At 37.9% G+C, this 18,102-nt stretch overlaps 1 protein-coding gene across 3 annotated transcripts in view; it reads left to right on the top strand.

Annotated features, from left to right (window-relative positions):
- The window catches only part of CEP76 (centrosomal protein 76), a 39,779-nt gene that overhangs the window by 6,496 nt on the left and 15,181 nt on the right, over nt 1-18,102 (top strand). For all 3 annotated transcript variants that reach the window (XM_045289070.1, XM_045289069.1, XM_004714073.2), the window contains exons 6-8: nt 3,318-3,415; nt 5,669-5,797; nt 11,326-11,514. In XM_045289070.1, the coding sequence (XP_045145005.1) occupies nt 3,318-3,415; nt 5,669-5,797; nt 11,326-11,514 (416 nt within the window). The remainder of the gene's footprint in view (nt 1-3,317; nt 3,416-5,668; nt 5,798-11,325; nt 11,515-18,102) is intronic.

The raw sequence follows: 18,102 nt of genomic DNA on the forward strand, positions 1-18,102 counted from the left end.
GGGAGGGGAAAATGAGCTGATACCAAGGTTTCGAGTAGAAAGAAAATGCTTTGAAAATGATGATGGCAACATATGTACAAATGTGCTTGACACGATGGATGTATGGATTGTGATAAGAGTTGTATGAGCCCCCAATAAAATTATAAAAAATAAAATAACAAAAACCTCAGTCCAAGTGAGCAGAAGATTATTTTAAGTATGATTTAAAAATGGGTCAAAAGGGAAAACATGATATTAATTTTTAAGTATATATTCAGTAATCTACTTTCTGATGCACTTTTTCTTGAGAGCAAGAATATTCATATTCGTTCAAGGAACTTCAGTGGAGGTTTAACTCAAGTGGAGACTGCAAGTGGATTTAGGGCTTTCACTGCCATCCATAGTCTTCTGAAACCAGTAATCAGAATTTAAGCTCTGTTACAATTCCTTCCTCTGATCGCAGACTTGATTATTTACAGTCCTTGAATCATACAAGTGGTGTGCTCTTTTGTGGATTTAGCTGACACCTCACTTAGAAGGCTGCTTGTTTTCAGACAAGCCTTTACAATCCTAGACATTGTTCTTTCTGATAGCTGGGTATCATCCGATTTCTTTACAACCCTTTGCTCTTGTACTTATATTTTCAGTGATCACTTCATGAGGACAGGTATTGAGGAGGGCCACGCTGTAAGAACCAATTGTTTCTAGGTTAAGATTAAGTGTGTGAAATAAAGATTAAGTGTGCTCAAAATCCATATATCTAAAGCTTGAAAGACAATACTACCACCTTGTTGAGAAGTAATTTCACTTCCAGGAGATATTTGATAGTTCACACAATAGTATCATTAAACTGGCAATGGTGTATGATTTAAAGTACTGTGAAGAGAAATATACATAGATAGGAAAGCTTTTTGGACTGAAATACATGGGATGTTAACTTGAACAAGTTAAAAACTTAAGTAACACCACTTTAAGAAAGCCATGAGGGTGAGTCATTCAGTGAAGAAAAACTAGGAGTAAGACATGTAAAAAAGCAATGACAGTGTGGAAATAGATATATGATAGTGTTAAGTTGCCAATTATTGGGCAGCCTCAAAAGGGAGAGGTGGGACTTCCAAATCCACAACCTTGGGGTAGCAGTCCTCTGTTTCTTACACTAGGGTATTTCAGCTTCAAGTCCCAAGGTGTCTTTCAGTCCCTTTAATCTACAAGAGGTATGTTTAAGATAAAGTCTGGTTTGGATTTCCAAATCAAATAATTCTAATATGGTCTGTGTACACCTTGAAAAGACAACTTCTAAAATCCAGGTGGCCTATACAACGAGCCAGGGTTGCAACAATACTAAAGTTCTCTCATTGGGAGTCTATTAAAATAATGTTAAGGATTTTCCCCAAGGGCAGGCTGGCCCCCTTGGTTTGCCCACCAACAGAAGTACAATCTTCTCAGAGAAAGACATACCTTCTACCCTCTCCATGTTACTGATCACTGTTACTAAAAATATGAAAGCTCACTGCCGTGAAGTCCATGCTGACCCAGAGAATATAGGACAGGCTAGAGCTGCCCCTGTGAGTTTCCAAGACGATAACTTCACAGGAGCAGAAAGTCCCATCTTTTTCTCTCAGAACTGCTGGTGGTTTTGACCTGCCGACCTTGCAGTGAGCAGCCCCACGCATGACCACTGCACCACCATGGCTCTGATCACCTTCTAGGAATATCTTAATTTGGGGGTGACCTTCGGGACAATGCTGTATGGAACTATTTGGTCCTGTCCCCCTGTAAATACATTTTTAGTAAAGGAGAGTTTCATTTGATAGGTTGAAAATTTCTCTTTCCTGGTAATGTTTGATGGATTAGTTTGATTTTTTTTCTGTTAAATATTACAGAAAATTAAAATTGGATTTCTCTGTTAAAATGAGTTTTCATTACTAAATTGAAGGATTAACCTTATCATCTGGGTAATCTACCCAGAAGGTAAAGGCCTGGTATCTCATTAGAATAAATCCCTGCGTTCCTATTGAAACAAAGCCTCGTGGTTGTGTTCAGCAAGCAATATGTGCATTACAGATGTTGTGTTATGTAGTTTTTAAATGTCTTTACAAATCAAGAGGTTTGTAAAGATGTTACACAGAATTTTACTAAGAGAATTACAACTGGACTCCAGTATTGTACTTTTAGTACAATGTCTTGAACAATAAGTGTAGCATTTTGGTCAGTTGGGCCATAATTTCCAAAACTAAAGACATTCTGAAAGGTCCTTTCCAAGTCTATTTGTTATATCTAAAAAACTGTAAAGAAAATTAATATTATTGACAGCTGTTTTAAAAATCCTACTCCATTCCACCTCAGTACCACTAACTCAAACAGTAGTGTCTCTTGGAGAATATATGAAGTAGATTTATTTTTCCAACTTTTTTTTAATATGGAAAAGTTAGTTCAAGGTCAGTATCAATTAGTATTGCTTCTAGACAGTAGAAGTAGAACCTGTCTTCCTTATCACTCTCTCTCTGGCACTTTGCACATTGCCAGCTACCTAATACATACTGCTAATGTAATGAAATTCAACATAAAGCTTCCCAGTGTTTTATGGATAGCACATAACAATTATTTTATGTCAGTTTACTTTATTATATTTTGATAAGTCAGACCTTGAATGTGATTGTGTTATTTTTTCTCCAAGAAATAGAGAAAAAGTTCTAGGTGGAATAGTTATTAAAAACAAGTAACCACTGCATGTTTTTTTGTCAAGCCAAGATTATTATTTTGACTTGGAAGCTAGCATATTTGATCTCATTACAAAAATATTGCTCTGGATGAAGCAAAATTATTCTAATTCTTTAAATCTAGGCATGAATGTAAAATTTGTATTCACATATGGTCTGATAATAAGAATAGAGTAACTGAGAATTTACTCTATATGACAAAGATAATAGATGCTGTCTGACTTTTCTCCTATATGGCATCTGAATTGGGTGTTAATTGCATTAACTGTGTTTACTGGAAATCTGATTGTTATTTATACATTTAATGAAGATAAAACTTAAGAACCTCAAGTTGTTTGGATCTCAGTAGTTCCTTAAAAAGATATCCAGGAAACTAAGAAAATTGATAATTTTATAATTCAATAAAATACTTTGTTAAAAATAATGAAATCTGTAATCTGATTTAGATCCTTTTTTAATATGAATTTTAAGGCAACATTGAGTGTTATCTTTATTTTGTAAGTGGTAAAACACCAAATTCCTTATTTAATTAAACCTGAGTGAGTAAAATATACTTAATATTGAAAACTATTGAAAAAGAAAAATATTGAAAAAGTTTCTAACTATTTATATTTACAGGCACAGAATCAAAAGTTTCTGTAGGGATTTTGAATGTAAAACTTGAGATGTATCCAACACTCAATCAAATGTTGTCTCAAGAAGTAGTGAATACACAGGTAAATACTTGAATTTTCTGTATATTTGTTATCAATGTTGTATAATTGTCAATAGAAATTATTATTTTTAGAAAGTCATCACTTCATAATTAGTTTTTAAAATAGCACCTCAAAGGTAAACAAAAGAAGAGAAAAAAAATAAAGTCGAGATTATTTATTTAGAAGATGGTGAAGTCTAGTATGGGAAATTCTATAGACTTTTATTGAAACAATGCAAGAATTTCAACTTAAGAATTAACAAAGCTAAACGGTGTGGAAAGGAGTAAGGGTGTGACACCAATAGATTAGGGTCTTAATCATTTCATAAGCATTTTTGATGACTTGTTTTACTAGTTCTGCGCTATCCGAGTGGAAATGCATAGTCCTTCTGGGGTGTGATGGAAGAGGCTTTCCTTCACAATTCCATGGAGGTGTTTGATTAATTTCTTTTCTCTTGGGCATCCTTTTAGACTGGGTTTTCTTTAGCTCTTGCCAATCCTAGTGTGCAGGTTACGGTTACCCAGGGACTTGTAAGGCTATCATGATAGTCCTAAAATCCTGCCTTCACCCCATCCTGCCCCAACAGTGTTCCTTTTATACATCTGATGGAGATCAATTTTTAAGTTTATTCTATTTTGGATATAGAAATTGTTTCTAATTCAATTTCTCTTTAACATTTCACTGTTATTAATATATTTTTATTTTAAGTAATTAAACCATAAATTTTATTGATTTTCCGTGTTTAAAAGTGCCACTTTACCCATCCCCCCAAGTGAGCTATATGACAGAAGGTACCAAGCCCTACTAGGTTTCTTGCCCCCAACTTTTTTCCTCTCAGTGTATTTCCCAACCTCTCCAATTGTCACCCTTGGTTTTCTTTCCTTGTGTTTTCTCTTTCTTTCTGTTTCTTTGTCTCCTCTGTAGTTTAGTTATTGTATTTATTGTTTTCTCGATTTTTATTTCCTTTTTTGGGGAAGTTATTAATGTTGTTTTGTATTATTTTTGTTTTGCTGCTTTTCCTCGGATTGTTTCCCTTTTGCTGTTTGTTTTTTCTCCTTTCCTTTTCCTACTCAGTAGAAGACAGCACTGTGTCCACATGGCCCAGTCACGCCTGTACCTTGTATAACCCCACCTGCTAAATTAAAAATTTTAAATATTACCACTGGTCAAGCACACCCTAACCTGCTCTCCATGAAGAACTAAGAGAGTTGTGCAGGAACTCACATTGTTTCTCATACCCACTAGAAAACATTTGGCGAGTGCTTAAGAACCCACTAGCATACACCCAGACCCAATGGCCATTGAGTTCATTCTGACTCGTAGTGAACTACTGTATAGGAGAACGTAAAACTGCTCCTTTAGGTTTCCGAGGCTGTAATGTTTTTGAAAACAGATAACCCATCTTTCTCCAGAAAAGCAGCTCGTGGGTTTAAAATGCTGCCCTTATAGTATCAGACTAATGCATAACCTACTATATACCAACAATTGTCCATTAAATACACAAATAACACCACTATAATCTTTCAGAGACAGCACTATCAATTTACATGAAAAAAAACGAGTGGCTCAAAAAAGGTGACCATAATGTAGAGCAAGAAAATGTTTCTGAGGAAGAAATGGCATTTGGAACTACCTCAGAAGGAGTTTTTATAAAAATGATATTAAAGATACTTTCAAACCTTGAGAAAAAAAATCAACGCTGCATATAAAATCAAGGGAAAAAAACAACAGAAAAATCTTTAGAATTCAGAGGAAGACCACAAGAATAAACTGAAAAAGTAACTGAAAAATCAAGTTTAAAAAAAGCAAATATTGATCCAGAAGGTTAATTCTAAGATTCTAGAAATATATATTATATCGATTAACCAAAAGAGTAGAATTACATCAATGGAAGACTAGATTGAACATGAAGACATGTCTAAATTAGTTTAGAGAAACTTAATAAGGAAGAATGGAGACACATCAAGTTGATTCTAACAGCTGAGTAGACCTGCTCTGTAGGGTTTCCAAGTATTTTATCATTTGGGTGCTTATTATGTGATTTATTAGTTTAAAATCTTTTAAGGAAAGTGTAGATCATTCTATTTACAGGAAAATGGATTAACTAGAGGGATGTGTAGGAAAGTGCACTAGGAGGCTATTACATGGATGAGAAAAAGGATGATGGTTTACGTGCTTGGAATATAGTGACGGGAGAGATGGACAGAAGTAGATTATATAGTTATGGGCAGTAAATAGATTTTGGAGAAAAAAAAATTTTTCCCTCTTTTTAAGCTTGCTTTGGAACGACAGAAAACTGCAGAGAGAGAACGATTGTTTCTTATATATGCTAAACAATGGTGGAGAGAATATTTGCAAATTCGACCCTCACACAACTCACGGCTGGTGAAAATCTTTGCGCAGGTCTGTAAATTGTATTTGAAAAGTTACATACTTGTATTTAAGATCTACTGTGTATGTGTAAATTTCTTTGAATTGTTTATTCCAGAAAAAAAAAGTTTTTTGTAAAATAGGATACTGAATTTTTATTGGTGCTTTGTATTGAGTATTGTTAGTATAAATGTTTTTAAATTTCACTTAAATAACAAATACTGTGTTTTAAACCCTTTACTTAATTTAAAGGAGATGAGAATTTATTTTGTTTACCTTGAAATATGTTGGTACTTGATACTTTAAAAATTAGCTACCAGGATGCTAGAGTAAGTACAAAAGTATTGCTACACTTTTATGAAACAAAGCTTACAAAATGTGAAACTATTGCTTATCAACATATCTTCCATCTACATCTGTATATGTTTTTTGAAAACTCTCTCTTTTAGTCCTTCCTTCAAGAATTCTGCACATTTTGATTTGTACACTGTCAAAATGGTAGTTCTGGCATCTAAGGGGCTCAAATTATTTTCCTTAAAAGAAATCTGAAGTGGCAAGATCAGGGTGGATGGTTTAAGGGTTTCTCAAATCTTAGGAGAGGCCTCCCTACCCTCAAAGAATGTCTATTTTCCTAATGAGAAAAAGTTTTACTCAGCACTTTTCTTAAAACTTCCTTATAAGCCCCTACGATTCTGTCAGATTACCCTTTTGAGATCTCAAAACGCAGCTGCTATAACCTTCTAAATTGACCTCTCCATCTTGAATTCATCTTTCCCAACAGTTCTTAAAAGTCCCAGCTCTCATTGAATCTTGCAATCTGGATCATATTGTAAATCCCTGGGTATGATTTCTCCCATGACATCATCTCCATTAGCTTCAATCTTGCTTAGAAGTATGATGGAAATGTCAGCTCTTTTAGATAGCTGGAAATTACACATTTCTGGGGGAAGGGTTTGGGGTTTTTTTGGGTTATTTTTAAGATTCCTTATGAGACTAAGACACGTGTATTCCAGACAGAACTTGTTTACAGCCATCCAATGATTAAAGAGAGATGTTTGAACATGTTTTGTTCAGAATAAACCTGTGCACATATGAACTGGAATCCTAGTTGAAATACTTATTTTTCAAATCTATTTTATTGTGAGCTAATACAGATATATTGTTCTACAGTTCAGTCACATCAAGCAGTATGTACAATTGCTATCACAATCAGTTTCAAAACATTCTCTTCCTTCTTGAACTCCTTGACATCAGCTCCTCTTTGCTCCCTACTCCCCCTCGGTACCCCCAGGGCCCTTATTCTACTTGTTGTCTCTATAGGTCAGCGGTTCTCAACCTGTGGGTTGTGACCCCTTGGGGGATCGAACGACCCTTTCACAGGGGTTGCCCGATTCATAACAGTAGCAAAATTATAGTTATGAAGTTGTAACGAAAATAATTTTATGGTTGGGGTCACCACAACACGAGGAACTGTATTTAAGGGTCGTGCAGGAGGAAGGTTGAGAGCCACTGCTCTAGGTGCATCAATCCTAGGTTTCATGTATGAAAAACAGAAAAACATGTAACAAAAATTCAGGAGGGTTACTCCCAGTGACAAAAGGCAAGTGTGATAAACCCCAATATGAAAAAAAAAAAATGTTGAGAACCAGATGGGGGAATCAACTGACAATGCTTTAACCCTTCCAAGTCAAGTTTACAATATTTTGGTCGCCTATAGTCATCTCCAGTGTACTCTGTAGCTAACTAGTTTATTCCCACCCTTCCGTTTTGGATAGGGGCAACTCATCACAGGCTTACTTTCTTTGTAGGTCTTACAAATGTATCCTGGGCTTCGCTGTCATCCAAGCTTATGCAAACTGGGTTCTCGCAATTTAGGCTCTGACACTATTCCCTTCTTCATTTTTGTGTTACATTATTTGTAATCCTTGGGATGGATGTTGGTGTTCTTTTTCTATGTGGACTTTGACAGCTCACTTAGATGGCTGCTTATTTGGAAATAAGCCTTTAAGACCCTAGACGCTGTTTTATTTGCGAGCTGGGCACCATCTAATTTCGTCTCCATACTTTGCTATAGTACTCTTATCTTTAGCGTTCCCTTCCTGAGGGCAGGTATGGAGCAGGCCAGGATGTGAGAACTGGATATTTCTAAATTGGGCCTAGGATTTAGTGCAAGGCCAAAACCTATTCCTGGATCTATGTGTGTTTTTTATCTGCCTTTGGCTCCCTTTAGAGAGCTCCCTGTTAATTTATGGTAGAGAGTCTTACTGATCATCTCCTTGGGGCATAAAGATCTTCCATTAATATTGTCATTGATTAACCACTGCTACTAATTTTTTAAAACGCTGTCGAGAGACAGATATTGGGCCATTGTAGGCTAACTCCATATCACAATGCCTAAGTTATTCGCTGTACAGAATAAATCCTTTCATGCCTGCATGCTGTTACATGAAATAATTTTGTACTTATAAAGAGCATGTCATTGGTGTTGAAAAAAGAATCTTTAACATCTTGCAATATGCAGATGACCCAAACTTGATTGTGAGGAAATGAGTAGTGAGGAAAACTTGCCGTACTTATTGATGAAGATCAGACTTCCTTCGGCTTGGATTACACCCCAACATAATGCAAAAATCTTCACAACTGGCCCAATAACCAGTTTCATGAAAATAGGGAAAGTAACTCAGCTTGTCAAGGGTTTCATTTTACTTGGATCCACAATTAGTGCCCATGTTGTTGATAGGTAGGATTGAGTTGGTTCCAACTCGTAGCTGCTCTATGCACAACAGAACAAAACACTGCCTGGCTCTGTCCAGTTCTCACAACTGTTCTTATATTTGAGTCCATTGTTGCAGCCACTGTGTCGATCCAACTTCCTATTTTTTGCTGCCCCTAGCATGATGTCCTTCTCCAGGGGATAGTCTCGCTTGACAACATGTCAAAGTACTTGAGATGAAGTCTTACTATCCTTGCTTTTTTTTTTTTTTCTACTATCTTTATTTTTTTTCTTTTTATTTATTTATTATTATATTTTTAAATATTTTTATTGAGGGCTCTTTTTTTTCTGTTTTTAATTAGGGGCTCTTACATCTCATCACAATTCATACATTCCTCCAATGGGACAAACACATTTGCACATATGCCGCCATCATCATTTTCAAAGCATTCTCTTCCCACTTAAGCCCCTGATATCCGCTTCCCATTTCGTCCTCTTCCCGCCCTCCCTCACAAACCCTTGATAAGTCATAGATTATTTTTCCATATCTTATATCATCCTTCGTCGCCCCTCACCCTAGATTGATCCTTGTGATAGATTTCCCCTTTCTCCCCCCACACTATCCTTGCCTCTGAGGAGCGTTCTGTCTTTACTGCTTCCAAGACAGATGTGTTTGTTCTTTCGGCCGCCGTGGTACTTTCAGTGTTCTTTGTGTACACCATCATTCAAATGCTTCAGATCTTCTTTAGTATGGCTAGAGTATACAACTCTGTGGCACACCGTTTGTGATTTTAAATATGCAGTATTCCCTTGTTCTGTTTATACAAATCCCTCTTTATGTACAAGTTCCGTATTAGCTCAATGTGTTGTTCTGGGGTTCTCCTTTCTGAAGGCTATCCATGCTTTGTTATGGCCCACATAGTAAATACTTTGCCATTGTCTGCTCCGATCCATAGCAAACTTATGCACGACCAATGAAAACCTGCACGGTCCCGTACCATCATCACACTTCTTCCTGTGCCTGAGCGCGTTGTTGCAGCCACTCTCTCAGCCCATCTCATTGAGCGTCTTCCTCTTTTTCACCGCCTCTCTACTTTACCCACATATGTCCTTCTCCAGGGATCGGTCTCCTGACATAATGTCCAAAGTATATAGGAGGAAATCTTGCCATCTTTGTCTCTTAGGAGCACTCTGGCCTTACTTCTTTCAATGCAGACCAGTTTGTCCTTTCAGCAGTCCATGGTACATTCAATCTTTTTCTGCAGCACCACAATTTAAATGCGTCTTCTATGGCCTTCCTTATTCAGTGTCCAATTTTCACATGCCTATGATGCAATGGAGAATACAGCAGCTTGTGTCCGATGCACCGTAGTCCTCAGAGCAACGTCTTTATTCTTCAATACTCTCAAGAGGTCTTGGGCAGCACATTTACCTAATGCAATACATCTTTGATCTCTTGACTGCTGTTTCCATGAGCATTGATTGTGGATCCGAGGCAGACAAATCCTTGACAACTTTAACCTTTTCTCCCATTATCATGATGTTACTTTTTGTTCGAGTTGTAAGGGTTTCCGTATTCCTTACGTTGAGTTTTAAGCCATACTGAAGGCTACAGTCCTCAATATCAGTAAGTTTTCAGGTCCTCCTCACTGTCTGTAAGCAGGGTTGCGTTATCTGCATGCTGCAGGTGTGAATAAGCCTCCTCCAATCCTGATGCCTCACTCTTTCATCATATAATCCAGCTAATGATTTCTCAGCGTATAGATTGAAAAAGTATGGTGAGAGGATACAACCCTGGCACACACCTACCCTGATTTTAAACCATGCAATATTCCCTTGCTATGTGTGCAGAACTGCCTCTTGTTCCATGTAAAAGTTCCAAATGAGTAGAATGAAATGTCCTGGAATTCCCATTCTTCTCAAGGTTATCAATAATGTGTTATGGTCCATACACTCAAGGGCCCTTGTATATATTAGTGAAACACAAGTAAACGTCTTTTATCTTTCTAGTGTTCTCTGCTTTGAGAGATCCTTCTCACTTCAACAGTGAGATTCTTCATTACATATCCTATTATGAGTTCCTCCTGAACTGCTGCGAGTTCCTCCTGAACTGCTGCCAGTTCCTGTTAGTATGTTGCTCCAACCTTTGTTGGATACTCGTAAGCAAAATTTTACTTGTGTGCAATATCATTGATATCATTCTATAGGCTGAGCATTCTGTTGGGTCACCTTTCTTTGGAATGGGAAAAACATGGATCTCTTCCAGTTAGTTAGCCACAGAGCTGTCTTCCAAATTTCCTGGCATAGATTAGTGAGTGCTTCCAGTGCTTTTTCAGCTTTCTGAAACATTTCAGTGGTGATTCCTTCAGTTCTTAGAATTAGCCTCATTTGGGGGCTAATGCATTCAGTGCAGTTTGAACTTCTCCTTCAGCACTCTTGGTTCTTGCACATATGCTACCTCCTGAAATGATTGACTGTTGACTCGTTCTTTTGGGGACTGTGACTCTGTTTTCTTTCCATCTTCTCTTGATGCTGCTTTCATCATTCAGTATTTTGCCTATATAATTGTTATGGGTTCAAATAACCAGAAATCTGTTACCTATAGATTTGGGTTCAAATCTTAACTGTTTCATTTTAGCTATAGCAATTTCTTCATCTGTGAAGCAAAAACAGTAGCAGTGTTAAGAGATATTATGTGCACAGCTCTCAGCAGTCTGGTTTTGGGTGTTAGGTAGTTGCTTCGTGGTTTCTAGGATTACTTTATATTCTTATATTCAAGAAGAGGTCTTAAAGTTTGAGATTATTACATTGTCACTACATACAATATTTCCCCCTCTTTCTTTGCAAGGATGAAAATGGAATAAACAGGCCAGTCTGTTCCTATGTTAGACCACTTCGAGCTGGACGGCTTCTAGATACTCCAAGGCAAGCAGCAAGATTTGTCAATGTCCTGGGTTATGAACGAGCCCCTGTGATTGGAGGAGGAGGTAAACAAGAGCAGTGGTGCACGCTCCTGGCCTTTCTCTGTAGAAACAAGGTATCACATATTTAATGGAGTACACCCCCATGGCTTTGAACTTTGGTATGTTTTTATAGTAACCTGTGGAAAACATGTATGTTCGGTCTAGGTGAAGTCAGAATCGTTTCTTCCATTTTTGTAACATTTAAATGTCCATGTGTAAAAAACCTTAGTATTTATTATCTTTTTTTTCCTCCTTGTAGTCTTTAAATATAATGTGATTTCTGCACAGGAGGGACATAGAAGTGCTCTTAAGAGCGCTGTTGGCATAGTGGGTATACACTTTGGCTGCAAACTACAAGGTCAGCAGTTCAGAACACTAGCCTCTACATTAGCAGTTCTCTACCTGTAGGTTGTGACTCCTTTGGGGGTTGAACGACCCTTTCACAGGAGTTGCCTAAGACCGTCCGAGAGCATAAGTATTTCACAATATATAATTACATATTGTTTTGTGATTAACGTATATACTCGTGTATAAGCCGAGTTTTTCAGCACATTTTCATGCAGTTTGTGGTAAAATCGGGTGCCGTTGCTGATTATCAGGTCAGCTTATGCATGAGTAGATACAGTAATCACTATGCTTTAATTATGTTCAATAGGTAACAATGAAAATACATACTGCACATCAGACGTTTACTTTACGATTCATAACAGTAGCAAAATTACAGTTAAGAAGTAGCAACAAAAATAATTGTACGTGTGGGGGTCACCACATGAGGAACTGTATTAAAGGGTCGCGGCATTCGGAAGGTTGAGAACCACCGCTCTACGTGGAAGATGAGACTGCCAACCTCCCTAAAGACTTACGGTCCTTCTTTGACGGTAGGCGTGGTCACGTTCTTGCTTGCTCTCCCTGTGCCATCACCTTGGTTCATCACTCCTTGTACAAGATGCCCGCAGAAACCATCCCGGCTACAGAGCAGGAGTTGAGTGATGAAATAGTCCCCGACCTGGAGGAACAGGATTGCACCCAGGTAACCACACAATAAGCCGAGCTGGTGGCGGCAGCTGAAATCGATAAGGAATCAGCCACTGCAGGGAAGCAGATTCAGCGTGAGAAGAAGGTTTTCAAGGCTATGTCCAAACTGGTTCTTCAGCAGGTCGCGGGTTACTAGAGAGTCCCTGTCTGGAAAGAATATCCTCTGTTGTCATCAGAGAGCCAGGTGTCTACAAGATCCCTGCTTCAAATACCTTCATAATGTTGGGGGAAGCCAAGATCAAGGATTTATGTCAGCAAGCACAGCTAGCAGCAGCTGAGAGATTCAGAGTTCAAGGTGAGGCTGTCTGGAACTTTCACGAAAGCACACAGAGTCCAATTGTACAAGAGGAGAGTGAAGGTGGGCAAACATGCCAAGAGCAAAGGCAGCGCGACCCTGAGGACAACAGTGATGATACTGTAATCGCTGTTATGGTATTAACAGTGTAACCATCTGAAACCAGAGACCTTGTTTGTTGTGTATCAAAAGAGTAACTTCAGTTTATTTTGAATCATTAATAAAGTTATGGCTTGTTGGATGGGGAAAAAAAAGAGTTACAGTCTTGGAAATTGACAGGGTCAGTTCTACCCTGTCCTATGGGGTTGCCATGAGTTAGAATTGACTTGGTGTAAGTGCATTTTGCTTGGAGTATTCGAGTGTCATTTTAGAAATACAGAAATTCATTTATAGAGATGAATTAAATAATGAATTGAGAAACTGAACCAGGACAAGAACCATGGGTTTCCTAATCTTAAAAGGAAAAACTCCAAACTCACTGCCATGGAGTCAGTGCTGACTTACAGCGACCCCTGTGGGTTTCCAAGACTAACTGTTTACTGGAGTTGAAAGCCCAGTCTTTTTCAGTGGAGCTTCTGGTGATTCTTAATCTAACTCATGTTAAAATATTCTTAGTTAATTGCTTAGGCAATACATTTTTTTACGGGAAAATGGTAGTATAAAATGAACATATAACAAAAATCTTGACATTGCATGATATTTTGTTTAGTTCAAATACAAGTTGATTTTAGTAAATCAGTTTACTAGTGCTGCTAAAATGGTTTAAAAAAAACCCCCACAGTATTGGAGTTTATTGTCTCACAGTTTAGATGGCTAAGGGTCTAGGTTTAGAGTATTAGCAGGAAAGGCTGTGAGCCATAGGAGAAGATTATTCTTTGGCTTGTAGATGAATCCTGAAAACAAGGGGCACTTCTATCCTGTCCTATAGCGTCACTGAGTAAGAATCAATGACAGTGAGTTTGTTTTTCAAGTAATCTTCATTGATCTGAGGAAATATGTGTATCACAATGTCAAGTTTACAGAGTAAGAGACCATATGGGTGAGAGAACAATTTGTCACAACTAAGATTATATCTTTAAAACATAGCAAAACAATTAAGCATTACTTATTAAACAGTTCTTTTTACTTATTTCAAGATATAGTTCCCAAAAGTTAGGTGTATATTTAAAATTTTTTAATTAAAATTTCATTTAAAATAGAGTAGGAATGGCACGTTTAAAATCATTTCATAAATAGTATGTGTTTGTGTGTGTGTTGATATGTATTAACCTTTTATTATGATTTTGATGAACGTTTACATACAAATTGGTTTTCCATTCACATTTCATACACTTTTAAAAATGTTGATTGCAATCCCCACAATGTAACAGTGCACTCTTCCGGCTTCTGCTCTGGGTTTACTGTTTCCATTTGTCCTTTGCTGCTTTCCGAGCTTTATCCTGGGCAAATGCTTTTCTTTTGATCTCATGGCTGATTGTTCTAAGGCGTGTATGCCTCCATGGTGATAGTGTACAAGTACGGGCTCATCTACTGTTTGACTGCCAAGAGCCTTGTTTGCGTAGTGGTTATGTGTTGGGTTGCTAGCCTCAAGTTCAGCTATTTAAAACCACCAGCTGCTCCAAGGGAGAAAGACCGGGCTTTCCACTCTGGTAAAGAGTTAGAGTCTTGGAAACTACCCTGTCCTGTAGGTTGCTATGAGTTGGCATCAACTTAATGGCAGTGAGGTTTTTTTTGTTTGTTTTTTGGTTCAAAGTTGAGTCATGGGGTTGAACTTGGTTCCAGGCTTGAAGGGTGTCTAAGGACCACGGTGTCAGGGTTCTTCCGGTTTCTGTCAGTCTAGTAGTCTTTTTTTTTTTATTCTTAATGATTGTGAGTTTTGTTCCATATTTTTATCCTCTCTATCCAGGACTTCCTATTGTGATCCCTTTCAAAGGGATCGGCAGGGATAGCTGGCTTCTGGTCTCAGGGTCATGAAGACTGAGGTTTGTGCCTTTGGATTGTTTTCTCCTTTTTGCTTTAGATGGGGAGAGATCAGTAGATGGGCTTTGATGGTTGCTCACAAGCTTTTATGATCCTGAGTTGATAATCATCAAAATTGATGACCACTCCCAAGGTTTAAGGCCTCAGTCACTATTCATTAAAGTAGACTCTACAACATTGTCTTGTGGACTATGCTATGCCAGTCGACCTTGATGTCCCTTGAGACTATGGTCTTAAGTTCCCAGGCCCAGTGATATTCCCTTAAGGCAGTGGTTCTCAACCTATGGGCTGCGACCCCTTTGGGGGTGGAACGAACCTTTCACAGGGGTCACCTAAGACCATCGGAAAACATGTACTTCCGATGGTTTTAGGAACTGAGACACTACTACTCTGTCTCCAGGTAGGTCTGCCCATATGCAGACATGCCCACATACACATACCCAGCGTGAAGACTGTTAGCCATGCTACACCATGCTTCAGAAAAAATTTCATTTTTTTGTAATTAGAAATAAATATTTCACAATATATAATTACATATTGTTTGTGATTAATCACTATGCTTTAATTATGTTTAATTTGTAACAATGAAAATAATTCTGCATATCAGATATTTACATTACGATTCATAACAGTAGCAAAATTACAGTTATGAAGTAGCAACAAAACTAATTTTATGGTTGGGGGTCACCACAACATGAGGAACTGTATTAAAGAGTCGCAGCATTAGAAAGGTTGAGAACCACTGTGTTAAGATGTTTGATTATTGCTTAAAATGTTCATTACTCCCCACCCCTTCAACCATATGTTTTGCTATTCTTGTATGTAATTTCTTTGTAAAGTAACTATACTTCCTATAACAGTAAAACCTTGAGAACTAAACATTTGCAATATGTATATGTATTTTTAATCATTTTATTAGGGGCTCATAAAACTGTTATCGCAATCCATACATAAATCAGTTGTGTAAAGCACATTTGTACATTCATTGCCCTCATCATGCTCAAAACATTTGCTCTCCACTTAAGCCCCTGGCATCAGCTCCTCATATTTTTCTCCCACCCTCCTGGCTCCTCCCCTCCCTCATGAACCCTTGATAATTTATAAATTATTACTTTGTCATATACCGTCTGACGTCTCCCTTCACCCACTTTTCTGTTGTCTGTACCCCAGGGAGGAGGTTATATATAGATCCTTGTAATCAGTTCCCCATTTCCACCCCACCCTCCCTTCACCCTCCCCGTATCCACTCTCACCACTGGTCCTGAAGGGATCATCCTTCCTGGATTCCCTGTGTTTCCAATTCCTATCTGTACCAGCATACATCTTCTGGTCTAGCCAGACTTGCAAGGTAGAATTCAGATCATGATAGTTGGGGCTGAGGGGGTGGACAGGGAGGAAGTATTTAAGAACTAGAGGAAAATTGCATGTTTCATCGTTGCTACACTGCACCCTTACTGGCTTGTCTCCTCCCCGTGACCCTTCCATAAGGGATATCCAATTGCCTACAAGATGGGCTTTGGGTCTCCACTCCACATCCCCCCTTATTCACAATGATATGATTTTTTGTTCTTTGATGCCTGATACCTGATCCCTTAGACACCCCTGATCTCAGAGGCTGGTGTGCTTCTTCCATGTGGGCTTTGTTCCTTCTAAGCTAGATGGCCACTTGTTTACCTTCAAGCCTTTAAGTCCCCAGATGCTATATCTTTTGATAGCCAGGCACCATCAGCTTTCTTCACCACATTTGCTTATGTACCCGCCATTTACAATATTTTTGTTGCACAAAAAAATAGTAAATAAAATTTCAAAAGCTGAAACTTCACCTAGTTTATCATACATTACCTTTTTGATTTTTTTTCTCCATGTTTCTGTATTATTTTTTGTTATTTATAATTGTGTGATAAAATTGTGTCCTTTATAATTTAATATTATTCTGTGAATGTTTTTCTGCATATATGACTTATTTCTATCACTGCATAAAATTTCCTTGAGTTTTTAAGACCCCAGACACTATGTCTTTTGTTTGTTTTTGTTTTTTGTGACACAATATCTTTTGATAGCCGGGCACCATCAGCTCTCTTCACATTTGCTTATGCACACATTTTGTCTTCAGTGATCCTATCTGGAAGGTGAGCATCGCAGAATGTCAGTCAGGGTGCAATGTAGCAAGGATGAAATACACAACTTTCCTCTAGTTCTTAAATGCTTCCTCTCCCCACACTATCAGGAGCCCTATTCTACCTTACAAATCCGGCTAGACCAGAGGATGTACACTGGTACAGAAAGGAACTGGAAACACAGCGAATCCAGGACAGATGATCCGTTTAGGACCAGTATTGAAAGTGGTGATACCGGGAAGGTGGAGGGGAGATGGGGTAGAAAGAGGGAGCTGATTATAAGGATCTACGTATGACCTCCTCCCTGAGGGACGGACAACACAAAAGTGGGTGAAGGGAGACATTGAACAGTGTAAGATATGACAAAATATTAATTTATAAATTATCAAGGGTACATGAGGGAGAGGGGAGCGGGGAGGAAGGGGAAAAATGAGTTGATACCAAGGGCTCAAGTAGAAAGCTAATGTTTTGAGAATGATGATGGCAACAAATGTACAAATGTGCTTGACATATAATGGATGTATTTTTGGATTGTGATAAGAGTTGTACAAGTCCCCAATAAAATGATTATAAAAAATTTTTTCCCTTGAGTTGATGTACTTGAGTTGACTCATTAACAATTTTCCTATTGTAGGAAGTGTTCATTTTAGTTGAGCTATACTTTCAATTTATTGATGTTCTGTATATTTTTGCATAAAATATCTATGAGCATATTATTATATTTCTATTGTATTTCTTTAAAGATAAAATCTTAGAAATTAGAGGGTCCAAAAAGTTGAGTTTTAGTAAGGTCAATAATTATAAAGTGCTGTTTATTTAATTAAAGCTATTTCAAAAAACCAAACAAGCAGTGCTGTACTACAGCAGATTTTTAAAAAATCATTTTATTGGGAGTTCATACAACTCTTATCACAATCCATACACACATTAATTGTGTAAAGCACATTTGTACATTCGTTGACCTCATCATTCTGAAAACATTTGCTCTCCACTTAAGCCCTTGGCATCAGCTCCTCATTTTTTTCCCCTTTCTGCCGGTGCCCCTCGAACCCTTGATAATTTATAAATTCTTATTTTGTCATATCTTACACTGTCTGACGTCTCCCTTCACCCACTTTTCTGTTGTCTATCCCCCAGGGAGGAGGTTATATGTAGATACTTGTAATCGGTTCCCCATTTCCACCCCACCCTCCCGGTTTTGCCGCTCTCACCACTGGTCCTGAAGGGATCATCTG

Source organism: Echinops telfairi, unplaced genomic scaffold (assembly GCF_000313985.2).
Source record: "Echinops telfairi isolate 266 unplaced genomic scaffold, ASM31398v2 ScPeMD7_24;HRSCAF=84, whole genome shotgun sequence".
Lineage (NCBI taxonomy): Eukaryota > Metazoa > Chordata > Mammalia > Afrosoricida > Tenrecidae > Echinops > Echinops telfairi.